This window comes from Fusarium mangiferae (assembly GCF_900044065.1).
Source record: "Fusarium mangiferae strain MRC7560 genome assembly, contig: FMAN_scaffold001, whole genome shotgun sequence".
NCBI classification, from domain to species: Eukaryota; Fungi; Ascomycota; class Sordariomycetes; order Hypocreales; family Nectriaceae; genus Fusarium; species Fusarium mangiferae.
Genome location: NW_024573921.1, coordinates 613,744 through 638,529, shown reverse-complemented (window position 1 = coordinate 638,529; position 24,786 = coordinate 613,744). Strand labels below are relative to the sequence as shown.

Genomic DNA, 24,786 nt, shown 5'->3' with positions numbered 1-24,786 from the left:
GGTGGTGAGCGCTGGAGCTTCAGGGTCGAGATTGATAATCGACTAACTCCTGAGAAAGCCTTGACAGCCTTTAAATAGGGGAGTATAAAAGCAGAACAAGAATGCCACGATTAAGAGGCCTCCCTTTGCATCGTGAGTGAAGTTTGTTTCTAAAGTCTCTGAAGAGGGGACGGGCAGGAAAAGCAAGTTACCGGGCGACTTATACACAGACACAGACAGTAGCACTTGCCAGTGATTGGTACATTGTGTAAGGCAGATTGTACCTACCTATGGAGGCAATGAGACAGATGGGACATTGCTAAGTTCATATAAAGTAGGTAGGTCGGTAGGGATGCAGCAGCGGTTAGATACATAATTAGTACTTGCTGAAGCAAAATAACCCTTGATTCATCCTTATTGTGGCAGGGTATCTATTAGATGATGGTTGCTAGCCTTTCTTTGCCTTGCCTAGGTACCTATTCTTGGTGCGCTGGCCCAAGAGTAAAGTATTTCCGTACGCAATGGCGCACTGCTGATATACCTTACTGGGTAGGAACAATATGTTAAGTTTTTAAGTAGGTCCTTCCTTGACGTTGAAGTGTGTAGTGTAAGTAATATCATGAGTTCACTTCATAAGTAAATAAAGATAAAGCTACCTTAGGTAGGTAGTTGATTATAAGTCAAGTATTCGGTAGAGATACGCAAACAAAGATGGGGACACTTGGGAGAAGGTCTCAAACATTGAACTCCAAACACGAGTAGTATGAAAAATGCCTGACAAACACACAATACGGTTCAAACAACCCAATTCTTGATGTGGCCAACGCACTCACCAAATAGCACTGGTTACACTTCTAGCCGAGGCGAGCCTTGCCCTGTATCCGTACTGTCACAAGCAAAGTCTTGCGAGAGCCTGCCATTAGGCGTGATTCCGTAGGTTCTCGACCTGCCACGACCTATGCATGAGGCAGCCAGTGACTAACTGCAGCAATTCAACTGGACCAAATATGTGAAAGCCATTCTCGTTATGCAAGAAGCCTTGGTCAACGCTCAACAAATAACAGTGCGTTAAGCTTGAGCTGTGACAGCACACCGTTTCCTTTCACAGAGGGGCCAGCCATGTACCAAGTGGCTTTTTTCCAGTCCGGATGGGCTACGTAGGACGTGGAAAACCTTCCATTATCCTTGCGGCCTTACATCGTTATCACCCAGATCATCCAGAACTATCGCCATACCCTCATAGTTCAGCAAGGCTTTTCATGATGTAGAGAAACACGTTCGAGAACGAAGCTGAGGAATAAGAAAGTGAGGAAGTGAGACTTCGTCACTTAGGCACTCTTCAGATACGACGGGTCAGAAGATTTATGTCGCTTACACCAGGGCACATCTACAACGTGGGCATACATCCTTTTGCCGTTTTACATGACGAAAGGTTGAAACAAGGCACCCTGCAGGTCATCAAACTCGAAACATCTACCAATGAGAGGGCTCCAGCTCAAATAAGCTCAATTAAGGTAGCAGGGATACTCCCTTGTCCTATGTGTCCAGTCTGTACTAGGAAGAGGTACTTCACAGCTTGGCTCCCACGGCCCTAGCGGAAATCTCCCCAAGAGGATACAGGCGTGCTTGGACAACTGTGATCATGGTTTGGTATGTACACCATCGAGTGAGCGTGATTAAACACAATCACATGGAATGGACAAGTCATGCAATGGTGCTCAATCAAGGCTGCATCTATGTATAGGTCGGAAATCATGTAGGTTAGAATTTACCCCCCAAAAGTAGCCACATGCATGTGGCGCTGCTTGCTTTCAGCCACTCGCAGCCCCTCCTCTAACTTGACCCCTCCAAGCCGATTTCCAGCTTTCAACCTGCTTCGGTAGCTGCCGAGCAGATTCCAAACCCTGTCCGACCACGTCCAGCGTCGGACTCAGGCGCTCTCGCGAATTGAATTGACTCTCCCTTTGCTCCATCTCTTTTTCGCGATGCCTTCGCAGCCTTCAAACGCGGGTATTGTCACCGACGAGAACAGTGGTGACCGAGAGATCCCGCAGTCTGTCCGCGCAGATGGCAGTACCCGTAAAGCTATCAAAATTCGTCCGGGATACCGGCCTCCCGAGGATGTCGAAGTCTACAAGAACCGCACTGCCGAGGCCTTTCGCGAGCGCGGTAAGAAGATCGGCATCCCAGGTGCCACGGGCTTGAAGGAAGAGAGCTCCGAACAAAACTCGGCTGCAAGCAACAAGAACGCCAAGCGTCGTGAGGCTCGGAAAAAGGCAAAGGCTGCAGAGGGTGATGCTCCAGCCCTTGCGGAAGAGACAAAGCCCGAGGAAGTCGATCCCGAAGTTGAGCGCGAGAAAAAGGCCCGAAATCTTAAGAAGAAGTTGAAGCAGGCTAAGGACCTCAAGAACAAGAAGGAAGGTGGTGAGGCTCTACTTCCCGAGCAAATCGCAAAGGTCATCAAAATCAACGAACTCATTAGAGAGTTGGATGCGCTGGGCTTCGACGCTGAGGGTGAGCCCAAGAAGGCTGCCACTGACGACGAGGGTGAAAAGAAGGACTGAGACAGTTTATGCGACTTCGACTCATGAATTATCACTGCAATTCAAGGTGCTTCGAACAGCCGCTGGGGTATCCAGGGCTGCGTTGCTGGGTAAACAAACCACTTCTCACCAGGACATTGAACCTCTGATGCCAAGTCGGATGACGAAGATACATATTTTTGCGACCCATACCCGACTCAGCATCATCAGCAGGCCGTCTCCAGCTATTTGAGGGATATTTTAGCCAAGTTCTTGGTCCTTGCCATCACTTGAATGTATCCTGGCCCTTCACTCTGAAATCGGCACTCCTTCTGCTCTTCCCGACACCTTGTCCATATTTAGGACAAGCGAGCAATGGGCACGATGCGCTATACGCGCAAGGCTTAAGGCTGGGTCGAAATGTACCAAACATCGTGTTTCTGAGTAAATTAGACATCTAATGAGAGTTGCGAAATTCCTCGATATGCAATTGTCTTTGAGCTTGGAGAATCGGCCACTAGAGGAAATGCTGAAAGTCTTTGTATCCACAAATGCCGTGCCGATGGTAGGTAGTCTGATATATAGGAATGTGTACCTATCCGAGTTAATTGTACTGTGCCTTTCTATATCTCCGTAACACATCTCCTTTGGTTTATCTCTTGTGTGTTGCTGCTCAGTCGAGGAATTCTGATGATAACCACATGATAGGCTGCCGCATCGAAATGACCAAGTTTTGTTGCATGATGTACACTGACCTAAGCACGTCTCATAGCAAAGAATCAATGAGCAGTGCATTCACTTCGATAACCAATTGTAATATGGAAAACCCAAATACAGCATCATCACGCATCACTGTTCCAAGAATGGACTGGGTGACGCAGGGTAGGCAGAAAAGCTCTGACAAAATAATCAAAACACATGGGTAGGAGTAGGCACAAATAGTGGACAGTTCAGGCTTACCAGTGAACTCAATGGTATTTAATGGGTATGCATTATACTCGAAAGAACAGATGCAGGTCAAATAGAAAATAAATCAAGACCTATCAAATTCTGTAGATTGTCATACCGTAGATATTCAGAGATAGAGCCATGAATTACATTGTTTTCCTCAACTACGTGGTTCCTTACCTCAGGTCCTCTAATGAGATACCTGGACGGGAGCTTTGCGCGTAGCAAATGCCGAGATTCTGCCGGTGCAACTCGAGCCCGCTAGTGGAAGGCTCCAGCTGGTGAGGTAAGCTCTCTATCTCCCATGAGCAACCACCATCACCATCCAATCCAAACACCTCTCCGTCAACATAAACCGAGCTTTCGATACCCGACAGACAACGCCCAAGACCAACGAATTGTCAAGAAATAAAGAAACATCAACAGTATACAAACTCACGAAAATAGAATCGGAATAAAGTGATTCACAATGTCTGCCGAAGACGAGCGCCAGGCTGCCCTGAACTCCTACCGCACGAAACTCATGGAGTCGCGAGAATGGGAGGCAAAGCTCAAGAATCTGCGCTTAGAGATCAAGGACATGCAGCGAGAGTTTGACAAGACCGAGGACAACATCAAGGCGCTACAGAGTGTGGGACAGATCATCGGGGAGGTACTGAAACAGCTTGATGACGAACGATGTGAGGGCGAACAACATATGGACTCGTACAAGATGATCGGATACTAACGGTTATACTCGCAGTTATCGTCAAGGCCTCTTCGGGGCCACGATATGTTGTCGGATGCAGATCAAAGGTCGACAAGCTCAAGCTCAAGCAAGGTACCCGTGTTGCTCTCGACATGACGACACTCACCATCATGCGAATGCTCCCTCGCGAAGTCGACCCCTTGGTGTACAACATGTCTCTGGAGGACCCAGGGCAAGTCAGCTTTGCTGGTATCGGTGGATTGAACGATCAGATTCGAGAGCTTAGAGAAGTCATTGAGCTCCCCCTCAAGAATCCAGAACTATTCCTCCGAGTAGGCATCAAACCTCCTAAGGGTGTCCTGTTGTATGGCCCTCCCGGAACTGGAAAAACTCTACTGGCACGAGCAGTTGCCAGCAGTCTAGAGACCAACTTCTTGAAGGGTATGAGTCACGCGCTGATATTATTCCACGAACGGTATCACTGACAATAAACCAGTTGTTTCTTCCGCTATTGTCGATAAATACATTGGAGAATCTGCAAGACTGATCCGCGAGATGTTTGGCTATGCCAAGGAGCATGAGCCTTGCATCATTTTCATGGACGAGATCGATGCCATTGGTGGCCGACGTTTCTCTGAGGGCACCAGTGCTGATCGTGAAATTCAACGAACACTCATGGAGTTGCTCAACCAGCTGGATGGTTTCGACTATCTGGGCAAGACCAAGATCATCATGGCAACCAACCGACCTGACACATTGGACCCTGCGCTTCTTCGTGCTGGTCGACTGGACCGAAAGATTGAGATTCCTCTGCCCAACGAGGTCGGACGCCTCGAGATTCTTAAGATTCACTCACAGAGCGTGGTAATCGATGGAGACCTTGATTTCGAAAGTGTGGTGAAGATGAGTGACGGGCTCAATGGTGCTGATTTGCGAAACGTGGTGACTGAAGCGTAAGTTTTCATCCCCGCACAGTAAAGGAAAAGAAGTTGAGCTTAATGAATCTGACATGCATACAGCGGTCTATTTGCTATCAAGGACTACCGAGACTCAATCAATCAGGACGATTTCAACAAGGCTGTTCGCAAGGTCGCGGAATCCAAGAAGTTGGAGGGTAAGCTTGAGTACCAGAAGCTGTAAGCGGCGGGAGGGTGTGTCATTCCAGAACAAGATGGATAGATATAACAGCGGAAAGGTGCATGGAAACCTAAGGATGATGGAAGCTGATGGACCCAGCGTTGCTAGGTAATCCGTGTAAGACTGTACAATAGAGTCAGGGTAAACCGCGATAGATTAGCTCAGCCCTACAAACAGGAATGTACATGGCGTCCTGGAAAAGCAGGAGAGTTCCCTTGCGACTATCACAAATGCATGTTTGACCAGCGTGAGATTCGTATGCCAATGCCTGCAACGTAAGCAGCCAGATCCTTTGCCATGAGTTGTGCCGCAAGGCGTTGATACAATTGGTGAGAGGCTACAGATACCATGAAACCACCACCTTGATTCGCAAGGCTGATTCTTCAGAGTGAGACTGTCGGTTGGCTCAAGTAAGCTCGGGAGGGAGTAAGATTATGAAATTATGCAAGATGAAGTCTGTTATACCATTAGTAGTCAAGATGAACGGCTGAACCGAGGAGGATAAGGGAGCTTATGGCATCTTTAAGCTTAGGGCTGAGGGGCATTTTCAGCTTGGCGTTCTTGGTTCTACAAAAGCCGACTTTTTTTTTCCTGACGGTGTCCTCTAGATTGTGTTCAAGATTTGTAGTTTTCAACACTCTTTTCCCGTGGGTTGTTAGTGCTGAAGAAAGGACAGATAAATAATTGGTGTAAATAGATTCCTTCTCACATAAACAAACAGCCACAGCAACAGGACTCTGACCAGGGTTCACGTCAAGCACCATCCTTTAATGATGACAGTGGGAACTTGCCCTGCTCAGCGGGGACGCTGTTAGGCCAACGTGGCTGATGTCAGAGAGCTGGATGGTCTGTTTCTACAGCTCACCCTTGAAGGAGAACGAGCGTATCCGTAATCTCTACAGGAACCCAAGTCTGAGGATAACGGCAAGGCTAACATGGAGGTCTCAGTTTTGGGAGACGATGACGTAGGTATAACTATAACGAGATGGATGCTAACAATAGCATCGCATGTTGGTTAAGGTCTGGAACTAGTTGATCGGCAACTCAACCGACGGCGGAAAGCGAATCAAGAGAAACAAAAACCGAAAACAAGATTGATAGGAATGAATGCTACGGAGAAAAACATGGGCTAGAATACATCGAGAAGAAGAAAAACAAGCCAAGAAGCGCGCTTGCACTTGAGATGGGAAACAACGCCGAGCGGAACGGAATTGGCGCTAGTTGGAACGGGTTGCTATTCTTAGTGAGGTTGATTTTTTTTCTGGTTGGGGCGATTGAGGCTGTGAAATCTTAATCAGTGAAGCTGAAGCGAACTGATTCAACTTCGAATCGACACAGGCACAAGCAAACACAAGGTATTGGATGAGAGACCCACGACCTAGGGACGATCCATCTGATGCTAGGTAAGGCTATCAATGCATCACTGCCCAGGTACCCATGGCTACAGAACCCCCCAAAGAAAGTCAGTATCAGCTATGTACTTGTTGTTGTAGTGATATTATCTATCTGTTGATCTTCAACTGCATAGACGCCATCTGTTTCAGAGTTGTCACTGTGGGAAGCAGCACAAGCTTCAGGATTGATTGAGGAAGAAGAAAACAACGGGCGAATTCAGGGGCACGCATTGCATATCTGCATATGTATGCACACCTCCACAGGAAGAGATGCAGGGGATCTACCAATGCCGACTGGTAGTTTCCGCGGCTTATTAACACTGAGTGAGTGACTCCCTGAGACCTTTGCTAGGCTACCTAGGTAGGCCGGGAGTCAATACGAACGAACAAAGGCGCAAGTGGGGGAGACATTTCTCGTATGGAGGCGCAGATCTCTCGCTTCACGATAACGCTTCCATTTCTCTTTCTGGCCTCTAAGTGGCAGAATGCAGAACGAGTTGCAACGAGCTGCAAGTTTCCGCTCTTCTGTTGGTGTTGACAAGGCTCGGGCTAGTCGGGAACCCCGTGAGGCTGGTTTTAGGTGTGCTGTAGGTCTAGTAGGTGAGGGTGGAGGCGGAGGAGTGGTGGATGACGATGTTTGTGGTGGGTACTGCAGATATGATAAGTGACAAACAACCAACTCAATGCATACAGATGGTAACATCAGAAAAGATCGTGGTTCGACGTGAGAAGAGTGCGGTGAAAGAAGAGAATTCTACTAGTAACTTCCCGCACCAGGTGCAAAATACAAAGTTCATAATCAGATTAGCTTTGTAGATCAGGAACTTGCCTGTGAGAGGTCACCATAATGGAATTGTGAGATCATTGTTAGTTCCATACATCTTGGGTACATCCACCTGTACATGCGGCTCGGCGAGATGCGTTGCCATGACGAAAGGTAGAGAGAGGTAAACGGCACCTAAGCTTCACGATCTAACTTGAACTGTGACAGACCTGGAGTTGCACCAGGGTGTTCAGGCACCGCCGCCTTCCAGGCCATGGAATTATTAAAGCGCGGACTAGATTCAGAGAGGCAAATAGTGATCGATATTCTTAGATATGCAGGGTACATACCTTAGGTCGTTACTATAGATTATTACGAGTATGAGCGAAAGGCATTGGAAAGCAAACCAGAGGCGGACCAGACTATGAAGCCTTGGTGTGGTTTTTGCTCTTGGACCCTTATGCAACCATTAGCCACGGCTGACAACGGCTTCCATTCTGTTCCAGCTAACGTCTCAACAGCCGCGAGCTACTGCCACGTCCACGATAAAAGATGCTGTGTAACAGGGCTCCATTGGTCATCTGTTGGTTCAGCTGTATGATGATGGCCAGTCCTCAACTGTACCTTGGACCAAGGTAAAGTAGGCACTTACCTTTGGCCAACTCAAAACGCATGATGGTGGTGTATCCCTGAACCATCTCAAACTGCGAACCGCCCCTCACAGTTCAGGGTCAGTTCCTATGGAGGAGGCGGTTGTTATCGATACCTATGTATGAGGTGTGCTCTGTATGCATTCTCATGATATTCCTCTACATATTGCCGCCCCCTTGTCTTGCCCACTTCCCGCCAGTTCGTTCGTTCCCCAACCTCTGTAAATAGACCAGCGAGCAGATAAAAATAATACCTACAAGCCGGACCAGACCAGACCAGACCAAAACCAAACCAAAAACATGGGAATCTCTCACCCCCTGTCTGGGCCCTGTCGAAAATACCCCCGCTACTGTCATCCTCAACCCCACTCTGCCCACTCTGCCCACCAAGACCGCAAGCTGCCTGCATGCATGCAGAGCAAAAGCGAGTGTGAGAGAGCCCCGACCTTGCTGAGTTGCATGTCACTTTTGAGTGATAACCATACCGGAGTGTACCTACCTACCACCTAGACTAAGCATTACCTAGTACCTAGGGAGAGCTTAGGTACCTTACCTAGCCTCCATGCTCACCTCACTGAGGGTGCGGGCCAGAGACTCCACACCATGAGAAGCTGGGACCATCTTCTACGGAGACCGCTCTGCCCGCCTTTGTCCTTTCGCCTTCACCCAATGTTGTAAGGCAAGTTACCTTAAGTTGACTTGGAGCTCAAACGACTACATATACAACCATCTCCTCCTCCCTCCTCACCTTTCTTGTTCTGCTCTTCTCTCCTCTTTCTCCTCCCTCATCTACACCTTATTGCTTCTTGATACCCCGTCATCAAAACTCTGCCGCCTGTTTCCTCTCTCTCATTCTCCCCCACACATATCCGCTCGCTATCGGCTCTGCTCTACTCTCACCGACCGTCTCTTAACGAACCCATTGTCCACGTTTTTCAATCGCAAAGAGCTCAGTCAACATGTGGTAAGGAAGCTTCCTCTTCCTCTCCCTCGTCGCCGTCACCGCCTTTGTTACCGCCCAGCCTTTTCGCCTGCCCCGCCAGCCACCGAGCTTCCACCGACTCTTTGCTTGCGACTGACGCAGGCTAAGATGGGATGGATGTTTATGGTTCAAGGCGATGGACGGCAGAGAAACGCTGGGCCCCCCAAAGAAAGAAGGAGTCCGGCGGCTCAATTGGTGGAACAAAATAACAATAGCTAACCATTACGATCAGTGGTATTTTCGGATACATCAACTACCTGGTGGAGAAGGACCGCAAGTTCATCCTCGACACTCTTGTCAACGGTCAGTAATTGCTTATCCCATGCTCATGTTGACAAGCACGAGCACAAGCATAATCATGGACTGTGCCCATGGTTTCCCCCTCCTCAGCTGCCCCTCACCACCCCTTTCATCAGCCATGCCCCGCCCCGCCATGCACTGGTGAGACGTGGGATCAGCGCCTAGATTCGTGTTGCTGACACAGCCTTTTGCAAAACAGGTCTGTCCCGTCTCGAGTACCGTGGATATGACTCTGCTGGTCTAGCCATCGACGGCGACAAGAAGAAGGAGGTTCTCGCTTTCAAGGAGGTTGGCAAGGTCGCCAAGCTCCGAAAGCTCATTGACGAGTCCGACCTCGACCTCGAGAAGATCTTTGATTCACATGCCGGTATTGCCCACACCCGATGGGCTACTCACGGTCCTCCTTCCACCACCAACTGCCATCCCCACCGGTACGTTTGAGAAAATCCGAAATTCCTAATCCGATAGCTTGACTCTCGATCTTTGCTGTTCCATTTTGAGGATGCGAAGATCAGACCTGAATCGGGAGAGTGATTTTGAACACGGTGTGCTAACTACAAACCCCTGAATGCAGATCTGACGTCAACTGGGAGTTCACCGTTGTCCACAATGGTATCATCACCAACTACAAGGAGTTGAAGACTCTTCTCCAGGCAAAGGGCTTCAAGTTCGAGACCGAGACCGACACTGAGTGCATTGCAAAGCTCACCAAGTACATCCACGACCAGCACCCCTCCATTGGCTTCACCGACCTTGCCAAGGCCGTGATCCAGGAGCTCGAGGGCGCTTATGGCCTTCTCATCAAGTCCGTCCACTACCCCCATGAAGTCATCGCCGCCCGAAAGGGTTCTCCTCTCGTCATCGGTGTCAAGACCGAGCGTCGCATGAAGGTCGACTTTGTCGATGTTGAATATTCTGATGAGAACGCTGCCCTCCCCGCCGAGGCTGCTTCCCAGAATGTTGCCATCAAGAAGAACGACCTTCTGTCTCCTGACGCTGGCCTTCTCGGTGCCGCCGACAAGTCTCTTCTCCACCGATCTCAGTCTCGTGCCTTCATGACTGATGATGGCATGCCCATGCCCACTGAGTTCTTCCTCTCCTCTGACCCTTCGGCCATTGTCGAGCACACCAAGAAGGTCATGTACCTCGAGGACGACGACATTGCCCACATCCACGAGGGCTCCCTCAACATCCACCGCCTCAAGAAGGCTGATGGCAGCTCCAACGTCCGAACCATCCAGACCCTTGAGCTCGAGCTCCAGGAGATCATGAAGGGCAAATTCGACCACTTCATGCAAAAGGAGATTTTCGAGCAGCCCGAGTCGGTCGTCAACACCATGCGTGGTCGTCTCGACATTGCCAACAAGACCGTCACCCTTGGCGGTCTCCGCTCTTACATCTCTACCATTCGCCGATGCCGCCGCATCATCTTCATTGCCTGCGGTACTTCTTACCACTCTTGCATGGCTGTTCGTGGTGTCTTTGAGGAGCTTGCTGAGATCCCGATCGCCGTTGAGCTGGCTTCCGATTTCCTCGACCGACAGGCCCCTGTCTTCCGTGACGACACCTGCGTCTTCGTCTCTCAGTCTGGTGAGACTGCCGACTCCCTCATGGCTCTCCGCTACTGCTTGGAGCGTGGTGCCCTGACTGTCGGTATTGTTAACGTTGTCGGCTCCTCAATCTCTCTCCTCACCCACTGTGGTGTCCACATTAACGCCGGTCCCGAGATTGGTGTCGCCTCTACCAAGGCCTACACCTCTCAGTTCATCGCCATGGTCATGTTTGGTCTGTCCCTGAGCGAGGACCGTGCTTCCAAGAAGGCTCGCCGCGAGGAGATCATGGAGGGTCTCTCCAACGTCTCTGCCCAGATCAAGTCCATCCTCGAGCTTGACTCCTCCATCAAGAAGCTTTGCGAGAACTTCAAGAACCAGAAGTCTCTCCTCCTCCTCGGTCGTGGCAGCCAGTTCTCCACTGCTCTTGAGGGTGCCCTCAAGATTAAGGAAATCTCCTACCTTCACTGTGAAGCCGTCATGTCCGGTGAGCTGAAGCACGGTGTCCTGGCTCTGGTTGACGAGAACCTCCCCATTATCATGATCCTCACCCGTGATGATCTGTTCAAGAAGTCACTCAACGCCTATCAGCAGGTTATTGCTCGCGGTGGTAAGCCCATCGTTATCTGCAACCCCTCTGATGAGGAGTTCAAGTCTTCTGAAGCCGAGAAGATCGAGATCCCCAAGACGGTCGACGTTCTCCAAGGTCTCCTCAACGTTATCCCTCTCCAGCTCATTGCCTACTGGCTTGCCGTTCTTGAGGGTCTCAACGTTGATTTCCCTCGTAACCTGGCCAAATCGGTCACTGTCGAGTAAGCTCGTTACTGTGTTTTGACTGATGGTCGATGTACAGTATGAGTTTTGGCGGCTGCTTGGGTTCCTCTTTGCTACCGGCAAGAGGCTTATGATGAAATTTGGAGTTGGGTTTTGGACTGCACCAATAGGCTTGCAAATGAACATGTTAGTCAAGCATTTTGTGTTTTGTCTACCTGGATAGTATGGAACTAAGTGTTTGGCAAAAATAAATGAATAAATGGGAGGCCAGGGACCAGGCTGGTCGTGGTCAGTATTAGATGGTAACCCTCGAGAAGAGGCTGAATAGGCACGTTGGCTTATTTACGATACATTAGTTCTAGGCAACGTAATCACGAATAGCAAGTCTTGCAAATTGAACATAAATTTGACATACAGGAATCATGAATGCTGCTGCTCTGCATTTGACCATGCAACGAACTGAACCATCGTTTGCTGCATAACTCGAGGTTCCAATTTCAGAAATGCAAAGTACAGATATTGAAACATACTCTCGAATGATGAGACGTGATGCGTTCTTACAACTCTTATCATTTCTCCTGTCTTGAGCTGTTCGTAGGCTATTGGATGAGAGGGAGAGGAAGGAATTTCATCGGTGGCTCATGGAAGTTCACTGCATATGGCCAAGTATCATCATCATCATGATTGTTCCAGCTGAATCTCTTCTAAAGTAGCAGCAACCAAGCCGTCTTGGCTTTTATCTTGTGCAACCTCACTAGTTGATTAAAAATGTGACTGGCTTCCTTCACTCGGTCCTCCCATTTCAGCACTTGCCACGGGATTTAGACAGTTTGAGTACCATATCCGCGAATTCTCTCGGCAAAGGCCCAGCTCTGAGCCTCGAGCTGCAGACCATCGGTAAGCTCCACTCCTTCCTTTGTGACTACAGCCATCGAGTAAGAGTCCAAACTGCGAGCGTCGCGGTAGTATAGAACCTTCATGCATTCCTTGATGATCTTGATAGCCTCCTCCTTCTCCAAGTTCTGAGCGGCCTCCTCGTCGGGAACATGACGACGCATGATAGGCTGGGCTAGCATGGAACCGAAGCCCGTAGCCAGACTTGGGGCACTGTAGGTACTGCCGAGTAAGTCGGCAGCGGCAAGGAATGGCTTGTCATCGTCGTCGAGGCCAGCAACAAGGAGATGGTTCCACAAGGGGTCGAACTTGGAGCGTCGGCGGTAAAGCAGCTTAGCGAGGTAGCGGTGGAGGTTTGCGGCGTTGAGGCGGGGAGCGTCGGGGGATGTGTAGGCCTCGTCGAGGGAAAGGTCGATGAGATGGCGGTCGAGATACTGCATATCGGAAATGTCGCCGCTGAAGCCAACGACCGAGGACTCGGCGAAGGAGCGAAGTCGCTTGACATCGGTGAATCGGGCCAGAGAGCCGTATGATGCTGGGAGGGATTAGCTTCTATTCAGGTATCGGCGCTGATACAACCGACCTAGGTTATCAGCAGCCATGACAACTCCGTCCTTGAACTTGACGGCGATGACGGAGGTACCAGTGACAATGGGCTGTTGGGTGTTTTGCTTGGGACCATTATCGGCCATGAAAGAGGCATCGTAGGCACCGTAAACATCGTCTCTAGGCTAATGGAGGTCAGTTTATTGTAATTGGCCATGCTTCAAGTTGTAGTATATGGAAGCACATACACGACCCCAAGCTTGCGGACGGTGATCCATGGTCTATGCAGTCGAATGAATTGGGAAGTGAGAAATGTCGCAGGTGTTCGTTACTCTGGTGTGAGGATATAAGACCTTCGGTATTTGCAGAGTACAGATTTCGTCGCCTTCAGTGTTGATGAGTAAGTGATGGAGTTGAAAGAGCTAGGTAATGTTCATTAGTCCAGCCTTGCTTGACTTGACCTCACTCACTGTCGCGTCCAACGGCAGCCTGCGACCAGCAGATGAGGTGAATGTGGAGGGGCGTTACATAAGCCAACTCTTGGGGTGGTGATTGGTAGGACCGGCAAGCTGCAGGAGCTGTAGCTTGTGAAGTAGAGAGTACTTAGCGTACTAGCTATAACGCATGCGGTTGAAACGTACCACTACCAAGGAAGCTCTTGCATGAAGTTGAGCCCACTCTCGCACCTGCCCACCTGCCCACCTACCATGGCCGGCACTGGAATTAGAAACTGCCCGCCCGCAAAGCGCAAAACATGAGGTAGGCGCTGTCTACCTTGGGTCAACACCATCAGCCTCATCTCGACTAGACCAATTCCTCACCGTACACAAACTCAGCCTTGCAGTCAATCGCCGCCGCCATTGTGAATCACTTCGCTCAGATCAATTCTCTTCCACTCAACCGTAACAAATACCAAAATGCTCACTTCCGTGGGCCGGGCCGCCGTATGTCGCGTTCAGACAGCCCGCCTTTCTGCTTCCGCTCCCTCTGCCGCTCAATTGCTCTGCCGCCAGTCGGCCATAAAGACTACACTCCCCATTCGAAGTTTCACCGTCTCAGCATGGTCCCCCTCTCCTGCCTCCGGCGATAAGAAGGCCGCCAAGAAGACGACGACCACTACCACGAAGAAGGCTACCCTCACCACCAAATCCAAGTCTAAGGCGACTGATAGCAAGGCCAAGTCCCAGACCAAGGCGAAGCCCAAACCTAAGGCTGCTGAGCCAAAGCCTAAGAAGGTCAAGAAGGAGGTTGATCCGGAGAAGGTCAAGAAGCTCGAAATCCGGGAGCTTAAGAAATGGGCGCTCAAAGACAAGCTGGCTCTGCTTCCGGCCAACACTTGGGTACTTTTTGCGTCCGAGAACAAAGGAAACCTCTCAGGAACTGGTGGAATCACCCAGCAGATGACTGAGCTGTCCGAGAAGTTCCGTCAACTGACCGAATCCGAGCATGAAGTGCGTCACGCCCTTTCCCCCTCCCTTTACTGAATGAGCTAACACGAAGTTTAGGACTTCCATCGCAGAGCCGTTGCCAACCGCCAGAAGAACCTAGCGACTTATAAAGCTTGGGTTGAGACTCACGAGCCGGCGCGCATTTACGTGGCTAACAAAGCCCGCCGCCGCCTCTCTTTCCTAACTGGCAAGCCTTACAAGCCAATCTCAGATGAGCGTCTGCCCCTGCGCCCTTCAGGCTCTTATTCCCTTTACCTTGTCGACAACTGGAACAAAAGCCATGCCGAGACTAGCCAGACCAAGTTCAAAGAAATCAGCGAGTCCTGGAAGGACGTGAACCCTACTGAGAAGGCCCTATATGAGCAGCGCGCCGCTGACGAATCTGTCAAGTACAAGGCCGAGATTGAGAAGCTTGATGCGCGCGCAAAGGTCATCCAGGAAACTGGACTTGCCTAGGGAACCGAATATGAGGGGCTGCCACTTAGATTAGAGAGAAATTCCATGCACAAAGGACTGTTTCGTGAGCGATCGCTGTTGTGCAAGTATAGGAATTCAATGTGTTTATGATCTATTTATGGTATGGTATTGATCATAAAGGGCTGGGGTTCAAGGGAATGGTAACGGGGACTTTGTCTGGTCTGGCTTTTGTCTACTTTTGTTCTTGTTTGTGTTTGTACTGGATCGTGTAGAGTACGACGGCCCTGGTTAAGACATGGCATAACCCAGACTCAGCTGAGCTGGCAGTCACTTGGGAATAGCTGATAATCAAAGGCTCGTGTAACCCGCGTTTTGTCTATCTATGCCGCCTTATAATGTCGAGGGACCAAGCTTTGCAGCTCTATCTAGTTGCGATGATTGATGACAACCGTTATCTGGACCAAAGAAGAAGAAGAAGAAGAAGAAGAAGAAGAAGAAGAAGAAGAAGAAAGAACCGACAAACGCCTCGCTTATGATACGAAGATTCTGGTCATCCCAGGACGCCAAGTCGCGTTTAATATCCAAACTGAAATATGGTGCAAGCACATCCGACTTATCCCTGCTTCTCATAAGGCAGGATTTCCAGAGCAACTTCACCATCTGCTCCATACCACTTCGCGCCGCTTGTCTTGACCTGTCTTGCACTTGCAAGGTACAAGAGCAAGTAAGTATGTTTCGCGACGTGGCCCCAGCAATATAAGCGTATCCAGTCGTGGGTTCTGTCTCTACGGCACCAGGTTCCCCAACCCGCCAAACCACTCTTGAGATAATTAGCGAGGAAAACCCAAGTGTCAAACCGGACATCTGGGTCCCAGCCACTGCAGTTGATAAGCCAGTATCCTCGTTCGAAGGCTTCGATATCGCGTTTTATCGTCGGACGATATCTCGACGACAGATCGCGGGCGAGTTTCGCGAGCTTCTCAGATATCAAATCTGCAGGATCAATGTCGTCAACTCCCACGGGTGGCGATGGTGGCCGGATTTCCAAGCTACTGCTGACTTGTTCTCCCTGCGAGTTTCTTGCTGACAGAGCTGGCCCTGTATCGCTAGAGCTTCTGACTAGATCACCATGCTCCAAGTGCCCGATCTTGGACCGTTTTGATAGTGGGGGTTCCGACCCTGCACGAGGCGATAGAGCTGGCGAGTGGCTGCTAACCACGCTGCCAGAAATATGAGTGATATCTGGGGCTAAATGATCGAAGGCTATCACCTCTGTATTCGCCGAGGGTATGGGAACTTCTGCTGCTTTGTCTGCTTGTGGCGTCGTAGGTACGATATTTGTTATCTCAGGAGCCTCGAGAGGCCAAGTTTCTTCTTGACTGTGAGGTGGTAGGGAAGAGGGGATTTCGACACTGTGTCCAAACTCTGGTACCGGAGGACGCTTCCTAAGCGCAGTCGGTGACGAGTATGGTTCCAGCGATGACCGAGTTCTTCGGACGTAGCTCTGTAGTATACGTGACGGTGAAACGTCCAAGAGCGCAGCATCTGGCATGGGATACGAGTCACTGATTTGACTCGCAGGTGCACACCACGAGTTGATTGACCCGGAACCAGTATGGTCTGATGAGGGGATGGCACTCGGAGCCAATGCCTCACGCGGTAGACATGGTGACGATCGATTATCTATAGCGCCTTCGAAACTTAGATCTTGGGATGTGATCTCGAATGATCGTCCAAACGAAGTTGTTACCCTGGTCTGACTTGGCGATGGCAACCCTTGATATCTTTCTGGCACACGCTGATCTTCCTCAACTGTTTGCGACTCTATCACGGGCAGTTGTGTGCGCCTGTGAGGCTTAAAGGCTAGATAAGCTTGGGCAAGTTGCCGATATGAAACATCATCGGTTGACCGACTTGGTGCTGTGATGTGGACAAGAATCTCTACCCCGTCCGAGCTGTTCCTTGCCATAGTTTGAATGCCAGTAAAGCATATCGACTGCTTCTCGCCCAAAAACACTGTTTCCCAAGAGAAGAGGAGTAACCGTGCTGAAGAGAAGGGGGAAAAAAAAGGTGCCCCAAGGTCGATATTGGATGTTGTTTATATCCAAAGCGGTCCAAAATATCAAGTAAAAGAGAGCACGAGCCAGGTGAGACAAGGGTGAATGTACATATATGGAATGAAGTTGTAGGCGGGCAAAAAGAGAACAAGAAATAAGAAGAGTGGTTGTGGTATTCCCAAGAAATTAGGAAAGGCGAGAGAGTACAGAGAGGGAGGGGAGAAGTGAAGTCTCGTGACACACGATATCGATTCACGCCGTAGACGTACAGAGGTAACTTAGGTAGTTGATGAAGCCGCTGAAGATTTAAGGAGCTGGCCCACTGATTGGTTGCTACAGTAGGCATCTAAAGTTGTGGAGTTGTTACAAACCCCACCATATTCCCATTAGCCTAAGATGTCAGCCACACAGAAGGGGACCCCTGCTCTCACCACCAAATTAGCTCTATCCCTACAGTGGCCGTACCCCAGGATATCATCAAGAGACTCTCGCTCTGGCTTACCCTTCACACCTCCTCGACTCCTACTGCTACCGCACTCTCACGACATACGCAGGCAGAGCAGACACGCACACACATACACACCACTGACGATGGCCGAAAAGACAAAATCTAGAGGTCCTCTTGGAAGAGTTGTCGTCATTGGCGGCAATGGCTTTCTAGGCCATCACATCGTCAACCAGGCCCTTGAGCAATGGACGACCACTGCCACGATCGGCGTCGACCTACGATGCGAACGCAATCGCAATCCCAAGGCCGAGTACCGAGAATGCGACATCACCGACCCCGAGAGGCTTCTCTCTCTATTCGAGGAGCTCAAGCCCGACGTTGTCATCCACACAGCTTCTCCTGTCGCTGTCAACCCCAATATCGGTCATGATGTGTTCAAGAAGGTCAACGTCGACGGTACACAGGCTGTTGTCGATGCCTGCCAAAAGACGGGCGTCAAGGTTCTTGTGTACACAAGCTCTGCCAGCGTCATCAGCGACAACGTTACTGATCTGCTCAACGCTGACGAGAGGTGGCCTTTGATTCGTGGGGAGGCGCAGACTGAGTATTATTCAGAGACCAAGGTTTGCTCACGCCACATTCAGGTCGTCCCAGGCTGTCTCGCTAACAAGGTATCGCCCCAAGGCACAAGCAGAGGAGATCGTTCTCAAGGCCAACCGCCAGGAGGGCTGCAAGCTTCTCACGACTTCCATCCGTCCCGCCGGTATCTTTGGCGAAGGCGACGTCCAGACTCTCGCAGGCATTCTCAACGCCTACAAGCGCGGCAAGCACACGATCCAAGTCGGCGCCAACGAGAACCTCTTCGACTTCACCTATGTCGGCAACGTCGCCCATGCCCACCTCCTCGCTGCACAGCTCCTACTCGCCACCGCTGCCTCTCCCACTATCCCCCTTGACCACGAGCGTGTCGACGGCGAGGCTTTCTTCATCACAAACGACACACCTGTGTACTTCTGGGACTTTGCCCGTGCTATCTGGCGTGCCGCCGGCTATGATAAGGGTACGGAAGGCAATTGGGGTCTCAACCGTGAGGTCGGCATCGCCATCGGCTATGTCAGTGAGGTTCTCGCCAACATTCTCGGAAAGACACCCACACTCACTCGCAAGTCTATCATTATGAGCTGCATGACCCGCTACTACAACATCAACAAGGCCAAACGTGCTCTGCGCTACCAGCCTGTCTGGTCTCTGAAGGAGGGCATCGATCGTGGCGTGAACTGGTTCCTCGAGCAGGACAAGGCGGCTGCTGCCGCTGCCGCTGCCAAGGCGTAATCTTACTAGTAATGAGAGAAACGAATAAGAGGGGGTTCCCTATCTAAAGGAAAGGAGAGACGCGAATGTGGTGCAAAAAAAAAAAAAAAAAACACCCTCATATCCGGCCACAAACAGTATATTTTGGCCTAAATATTCAATCTGTGATATCTTTAATTATATATCGTTTAGTCTACCAAAGATTCAGCTTCAAGTACATTTTTAATCTCGCTCGCACAACAAGACACCCCAGTGTGACATGATTCAAGTAGCCGAACCTTCAATTGGAATATAGTCTCTTGTAAATATCGGCACCATATCCCATGATTTGAACAAAATAATTGTAGTTGTATCCAAGCAGGTAAGACCAAGGTCCAGTCATTCAGTCGTAAGTATCCAAATGGAACATGATCTATTGTTCCTATCTCGCTTGCTGTCACTTACATGCGTGACCAAGATCCCATCTGATCCCAGAATGAAACCAACATATACTAAGGTAGTTTGCATCCTCACATCTGACCCAGCACACACGCATGCACTTTTCTTTTGCACGAGGAGTCAATGACCCCCTTCATCCTGATCTCGCCTCGCCTCGCCTCGCTTTGCCCCCTCTCAACGCTCCAATGGGAATCAACCCGCTAACATGGTTTACTCCATCCAACTCAGGTATAGAAGAAGATAGAAAGAGAACTGAAGATAGTAAAAAATAAAAAATAAAAAAAACGTAACAACACCCTTTCTTTGAGCCCCTTTTTGTTTCGTAAGAAAAAAGGTATAGACCTCCCCACCTTCCCCTGCTCAAAGAACAAACACTAAACCTCAGAGAAGATGGGATTGGCAGACATGTATCTCTCATGCCATTTAGGTGGCGGGAGCTTGAGGAGAACGTGGCATGAAGTTGAGTGTCGAGAAGGGAATAGTAATAGGAGCGAGATCATCATCTCAGCGTCCCAGAAGAAAGAAGAAAACTACCAGGTTTGTCGTGTCGTGTGGTGTAGAAAACGATGAATGCCAAGGGTTTTGTGATTGGTAAAATGCTTTTTTCCGGTTTGTTCGACAGTTATATGCTCTGATATAGCATATATAAGCCTGTGGAAGAAGCGAAGAGGAACGCCGTCGACTATGCAAATAACTCTCTACTCCCAAATCATACCTCCTGAACTGCATGTAGAATAACGAAACGAAGCTTGACGCCGGGCGTTTCCGGGCCCAGCTGTAATCAAGAATATCATTGTAAAAAGACAAGTATCATGAGTTGCCGGACACACCAAGTCCGCTGCCTTGACGTCCCATACCAGAGTTACGCCATTCTCGCCTCCTGCTGTGCTCGGCGCTATCGAGCTGACTGTCCGACTGGTTGAACTGGTTGACCCCATAAGGCGAAGCATTGCCCAGATCGTTTCGTCCTCGGAATCGCGCCGGGGGAGTTCCATGCCCATTGTTGGGGTTGGGCATTGAAGGGTCTTGTATCGTGCGAACAGTGGCTTCACCCTGCCAAACTGCTGGGTCAGTTTCTACTCGCCGAGCTGGTGGTCGGGTGGAGTTATCCTGACGGTTGTAGACCTCATTTACATCAGCAATAGAAATCTGTCCCCGTCGATCTTGGAAACGCTTCAGAATATCCTTTGTCGTGAGGTCCCCACTGTTGGTAAAGATATAAGGGTCGTTCATGAGACCAAGGATCTCATCAGGAACCTAGAAAAGGTCAACGTAATGGTCACAACCCTAAAGAATGCCGATTCTTACCTGGCACATTTCCTCGATATGTGTGATCATCATTTCCACGGCATCAATAACATACATAGCCTCGCTATCTAAAGCAGGTGCCCTGTTGGGGTTTGTTAAAATATTGGGCGCAATGACGGTGGCAAGATTTCTCGTATCCATCTTAGAACCAAGGTCTTCATCCAGCTGGTGGAACGTTCCAGCCCACTTCAGGAAACTGAACAGAATCTCAAGACAGTCTCGGTGGCTCTTTGGTAGGAGACAGCAGGTCAAGTGCAGGCACCGCTTTCTCTTCTCAGGGTCCGAAATCTTGGCTGCACTGATCCATAGCCTGTATAGCTTGTGAGTCATCAGCGGATCTGGTAGATCGCGCAAGTAGCGTTTGAGAAGCGCAGCAAGCTGAACCACGGGCTGTTCCATAAAGTTGACCACGTCACAACCCTCGGCGTTGATGGTGTCCACCAGGCCTTGCTGCTTCTTGATGTTGCCATTCTTTCGGAACACGCCCTCAACCGAGAGATCCATCTTACGCATCGACGATACAATGTCATCAATGACAGCTGGGATTCGGAGCGTGCCCGGACCAACACCGTCTGTCGATTCCGCACCATCCCTTTCTATGATGATCTCGAGAGGTACACCGAACACCCCCTTTTTCTTGACGTTCTTGCTCTTATCATTCTTGAAGGCTTTCCCGATATTCTTCCAGAAGGTCGCCTGTTTACGCGACTCAATGAAGCTCAGTAGTTCTTCCAGTGAGAATTCTTGCTCAATCATGGGCTGCATGGTGAGAACAGCAAGATGGCGGACGTTAAAGTACTCGAGACCAGAGAGTTCAGAGAAAAACTTTCGCCCAATTCGCTCTTGCACCGTTTCGGTGCGCTCTCGTTCGGCTGACTGCGTCCGCAGATGACCCTGGTTTGAAGAAGATGCATCTAGCGATCGATCTTGAAAAGGCTGTGGTGCTTTCTGCTGCAGATCTCGGGACTGCTCGACAGCAACTATCCTCGAGATATCATCCAAAGTGATACCATCATTTTGTCCAAACATGATGTCGGTCGAGCCTTGTGCACCGTGGCCCTGCCCAGCATCACCAGATGAGCCTGGGCGAGGGCCCTTTCCATCAGTGTCCATCACTCGAGAGCTTCGGGCTTGTCGAGCACTAGACGACAGGTGCCTATCCAGTCGCGTACTGCGTAGCCTGCGTACATCATTAAGAGTGTTCTCATAAGACGACTCTCGTTTGCTGCCACCGGGTCCACGTGACTGTGAGTCTCCTCCTCTTGACCTCGGGTCACTTCCCTGACCATCGCCTGTACCATACCCGTTATTATCGGTGTCATCTTTGGATCGCGGGAGGGTTCCATTAGCTTTAAGAATATCCAACAGCCGAGCCAATGCGACTCGAAGTAGAAAAACATATTGCTGTAGTTTCGAGACGTGCTCGAGTGGTAAAGCATTGGCTCCAGCACAGTTGGTGCAGTATATCTTTCGATCCAATGCGTTGAGACAAGCCTCTTGTAACGATCGTCCAACCTCTCGCCCGCACCTCGTGCACTTAACACAGTTCAGGTGCCACCTCAGGTCGCCATTCTTGGCACACTCATCCTCGACAGATCTGTGGCAAAGAGAGCAGTGGTCAGAGTCGTTGGCAGAGAGCTTTCCGCCACTTGCAGTCACCGACAGCTGACCGTCATCGTTCTTTACTGCGTCAAGGTCACTCAAATCGTCTAGGAACTGGTACAGGCCGGTAGATGCGCTAGCTTCGCGCTCGAGACGGAGGGCACCTTGAAGGCAGATTCGAATTAGAAGTTTGAGATAATGGGCAAGACCTGTGACGAGGGACAGCAGCTCTTGTGTGACACCGAGTTTGTGAGTAGCGTTGTCTTGTGTCTTGGAAAGTAGAGAGAAGAAGGAGACAATCTTCTTGCATAATAGTTTGGCTTCTCGCCCGTATGACATCCCTAATCAGAAAGTCAGATCTCGTGCATCTCCCATTCAAAGTTGGATAGACTGTACCTTTTTCATTCAAGCCCACCATGGTCTCATCTAAGCGATCTGCTGACTGGAACAAGATCTCAACATGCCAGATAAAGCGCTTTGCAACAAAGACACCCTCAACATATGAGCCATTGCTAACATGAAGCAGCATGTCAGAAATGCAAGCAGCAGAGGACTCTTCGAAGGTTGACAGTACGCTCCATATACGGAACACCTTCTCTTCCATGCGCTCTTCCTCCACGCGGATAAGATCTCTGCCCGCAGCATCGTCCGAACTTTCCAGCGCAGGTCGCGCGTCCGTGGGTTGCGCTAACCGCACATTCCAGAATTTGTGAATCATGTAGCACTCGGGGTGCCAGTGCTGGTTTTGTCCATTTCTGAAGATCTCGACGAACTGCTTTAGAATGGCTGTCTGGCAGCCATTACACTGCTGCGCAAACTGTGTGGAATAATGATAATGGCAGTAGACGTTTCCGTCATGTTCGTAATAGCTATCCTGAGCGCCGAATATTGTTGAACATAATGAGCAAGTAAAATGATCGACGTGGTACTTTCGATCTAGGGCCGTGATATAGGAGCCGCGGAGCGCTCCCCCGCACTGGTAGCAAAGGAGGCCAAGTCGACGAAAGTAATCGGTTTCGCACAGAGGATATTGTCCCCGGCCATTTTCGTCTTCAGCAGGGAAGAATTTTGAGGCTACTATCTCCCCGCAATCCTATTAGTCAAAGATTAGTATCTGGCCGTGATCGAGGAGAACAGGGCCGGCCTGGGGGTTCGCACCTGGCACTTGAAGCAATCAAGATGGAATGTTCCATCAAGAGCTCGCACAAACTGACCCGTCAAGGGCTCACCACACGCCTGGCACGTCCTCGTCTGGCCGCTGGCGGATCTTCCACTTCGACCTCGCGATCTGTTCCGCTCAGCACTTTTGCGGGGCGGCTGGTCCTCAGCCCATCCTGGGGGATTCGGTGTACCTGGGGCGGAGGCGGGTGGCCGCGGTCGATAGCTACCGTTGTCGGGTGTGCGAGTTCTGTATATTTGACCACCGTTCTGCCAGTTTGAATCGGCATGCGGGGGCATGTCCTGGGCGTGATAATCGTGGGAGTGTTCGCCATGGCCATGCTGGCCGAGCATGGCGTCGTCGTAGCTCGACGCCATCGTGAAAGCAATGCAGGATGTCGCTATAACACAATTCCCCCTCCTCGCTCCAAACCAGTCAAGCACGAATGGCCTATCGAGACCAAATTTCCAGCAAAGGTCGACAGGCGTTTGCAGCGGTCGGCATCAGCACCAGCTGAGAGGAAAGCAACGACGGCAGAAACACTGACTCGATCAGGACCAATTGGCAAAGTCGGGCGACTAATTGAACACGGTGAGATGCTGTATCGTTCGTGGGATAGGAAAGATCGAGCACTATCTGGTGTTCGCGTGACAGTCAAACAATAAGCCCACACAAGTTCGGACTGGGATGATGAAAGGCGGCAGGAGGTGCAAGTCGGTGGCAGCGAAGAAGCGATGCAGTGTGGTGCGGCACAAGACAACCAAGACCCGATCGACCTAGCCTAGGTAGTTGTACCTTAAGTGAGGCTGGAGCAGGCACTGCACAGTACCTAGACAGTAAGGCTAAAGCGGAGAAGGGGAAAAAAAGAGACAATGGAAGAAGATGCGATCGATACAAGCGCGGCGCAGCGCGTCTGCGGCAGTGTGGGATGAAGGAGCGTGGGAGATAAAAGTCGAAGCCTGTCGTGAGAGTATAAGGTAAGGTATGTAAAGTGAGAGAGGTATGGATACGGTGTATGGAGGTAGCAGCAGGAGGCGCCTGGCGGTAGGGGAGCTGAGGGCAGTTGTGGTGATGGTGGTGGACAGCCCAGGGCCTAAGGATAGGTACCTAGACACTTACGGATAGAGAAGAGGTACCTCCAGCATGTGTGCTGCAATAGGGGATTAGAGGTCGGATACTTTTAGCTTGAAGCACTCGACACTCGACCTGGACATTCAGCACCTTACTCTGCTACCTTACACATTTACTGGTAGGGGCAAAGGTCGGGTACCAGTGGAGGCAACCTTGGCGGGGGGGGTATTGGTACAGTGCCTAGATGAGACTGGGCGGCAGATTCAACGCCAGATCAGCTCCAAATAAGGGACGGGGCTAACTACAAATGGTCTCAGGAGGGACAAACTGAGCACTAGTACCTGGGTGACCGGATAGCAGCATCAGCTACGGTCCAACAGATGCCTCCTAATAAGTCATA

At 50.3% G+C, this 24,786-nt stretch overlaps 8 protein-coding genes across 8 annotated transcripts; 5 read left to right on the top strand and 3 right to left on the bottom strand.

The window, feature by feature from the left end:
* Positions 1 to 1,964: 1,964 nt before the first annotated feature.
* On the top strand, positions 1,965 to 2,543 carry FMAN_00728 (uncharacterized protein; the record flags this gene model as incomplete). The annotated part of the gene is made up of 1 exon (XM_041826775.1): positions 1,965 to 2,543. One exon carries the CDS (start codon positions 1,965 to 1,967, stop codon positions 2,541 to 2,543), a length of 579 nt encoding a protein of 192 aa, XP_041676059.1.
* A 1,375-nt stretch (positions 2,544 to 3,918) lies between these two features.
* FMAN_00727 (putative RPT4-26S proteasome regulatory subunit) lies at positions 3,919 to 5,277 on the top strand (the record flags this gene model as incomplete). Its single annotated transcript, XM_041826764.1, has 4 exons — positions 3,919 to 4,129; positions 4,192 to 4,578; positions 4,634 to 5,090; positions 5,157 to 5,277. 4 exons carry the CDS (start codon positions 3,919 to 3,921, stop codon positions 5,275 to 5,277), a joined length of 1,176 nt encoding a protein of 391 aa, XP_041676058.1.
* A 3,763-nt stretch (positions 5,278 to 9,040) lies between these two features.
* On the top strand, positions 9,041 to 11,729 carry FMAN_00726 (putative GFA1-glucosamine--fructose-6-phosphate transaminase; the record flags this gene model as incomplete). The annotated part of the gene is made up of 4 exons (XM_041826753.1): positions 9,041 to 9,045; positions 9,296 to 9,366; positions 9,563 to 9,794; positions 9,938 to 11,729. 4 exons carry the CDS (start codon positions 9,041 to 9,043, stop codon positions 11,727 to 11,729), a joined length of 2,100 nt encoding a protein of 699 aa, XP_041676057.1.
* Positions 11,730 to 12,508: 779 nt separating this feature from the next.
* On the bottom strand, positions 12,509 to 13,405 carry FMAN_00725 (putative PRE4-20S proteasome subunit (beta7); the record flags this gene model as incomplete). Its single annotated transcript, XM_041826742.1, has 3 exons — positions 12,509 to 13,116; positions 13,165 to 13,312; positions 13,376 to 13,405. The coding sequence occupies 3 exons, from the start codon at positions 13,403 to 13,405 to the stop codon at positions 12,509 to 12,511; spliced, it is 786 nt and encodes a 261-aa protein (XP_041676056.1).
* Positions 13,406 to 14,044: 639 nt separating this feature from the next.
* Positions 14,045 to 15,031, top strand: FMAN_00724 (uncharacterized protein; the record flags this gene model as incomplete). The annotated part of the gene is made up of 2 exons (XM_041826731.1): positions 14,045 to 14,578; positions 14,633 to 15,031. 2 exons carry the CDS (start codon positions 14,045 to 14,047, stop codon positions 15,029 to 15,031), a joined length of 933 nt encoding a protein of 310 aa, XP_041676055.1.
* Positions 15,032 to 15,605: 574 nt separating this feature from the next.
* FMAN_00723 (uncharacterized protein) lies at positions 15,606 to 16,961 on the bottom strand (the record flags this gene model as incomplete). The annotated part of the gene is made up of 1 exon (XM_041826719.1): positions 15,606 to 16,961. The coding sequence occupies one exon, from the start codon at positions 16,959 to 16,961 to the stop codon at positions 15,606 to 15,608; it is 1,356 nt and encodes a 451-aa protein (XP_041676054.1).
* A 679-nt stretch (positions 16,962 to 17,640) lies between these two features.
* Positions 17,641 to 18,829, top strand: FMAN_00722 (uncharacterized protein; the record flags this gene model as incomplete). Its single annotated transcript, XM_041826708.1, has 2 exons — positions 17,641 to 18,120; positions 18,182 to 18,829. 2 exons carry the CDS (start codon positions 17,641 to 17,643, stop codon positions 18,827 to 18,829), a joined length of 1,128 nt encoding a protein of 375 aa, XP_041676053.1.
* A 1,227-nt stretch (positions 18,830 to 20,056) lies between these two features.
* On the bottom strand, positions 20,057 to 23,692 carry FMAN_00721 (uncharacterized protein; the record flags this gene model as incomplete). The annotated part of the gene is made up of 4 exons (XM_041826697.1): positions 20,057 to 20,503; positions 20,555 to 22,497; positions 22,553 to 23,249; positions 23,315 to 23,692. The coding sequence occupies 4 exons, from the start codon at positions 23,690 to 23,692 to the stop codon at positions 20,057 to 20,059; spliced, it is 3,465 nt and encodes a 1,154-aa protein (XP_041676052.1).
* Between the last annotated feature and the right edge of the window lie 1,094 nt (positions 23,693 to 24,786).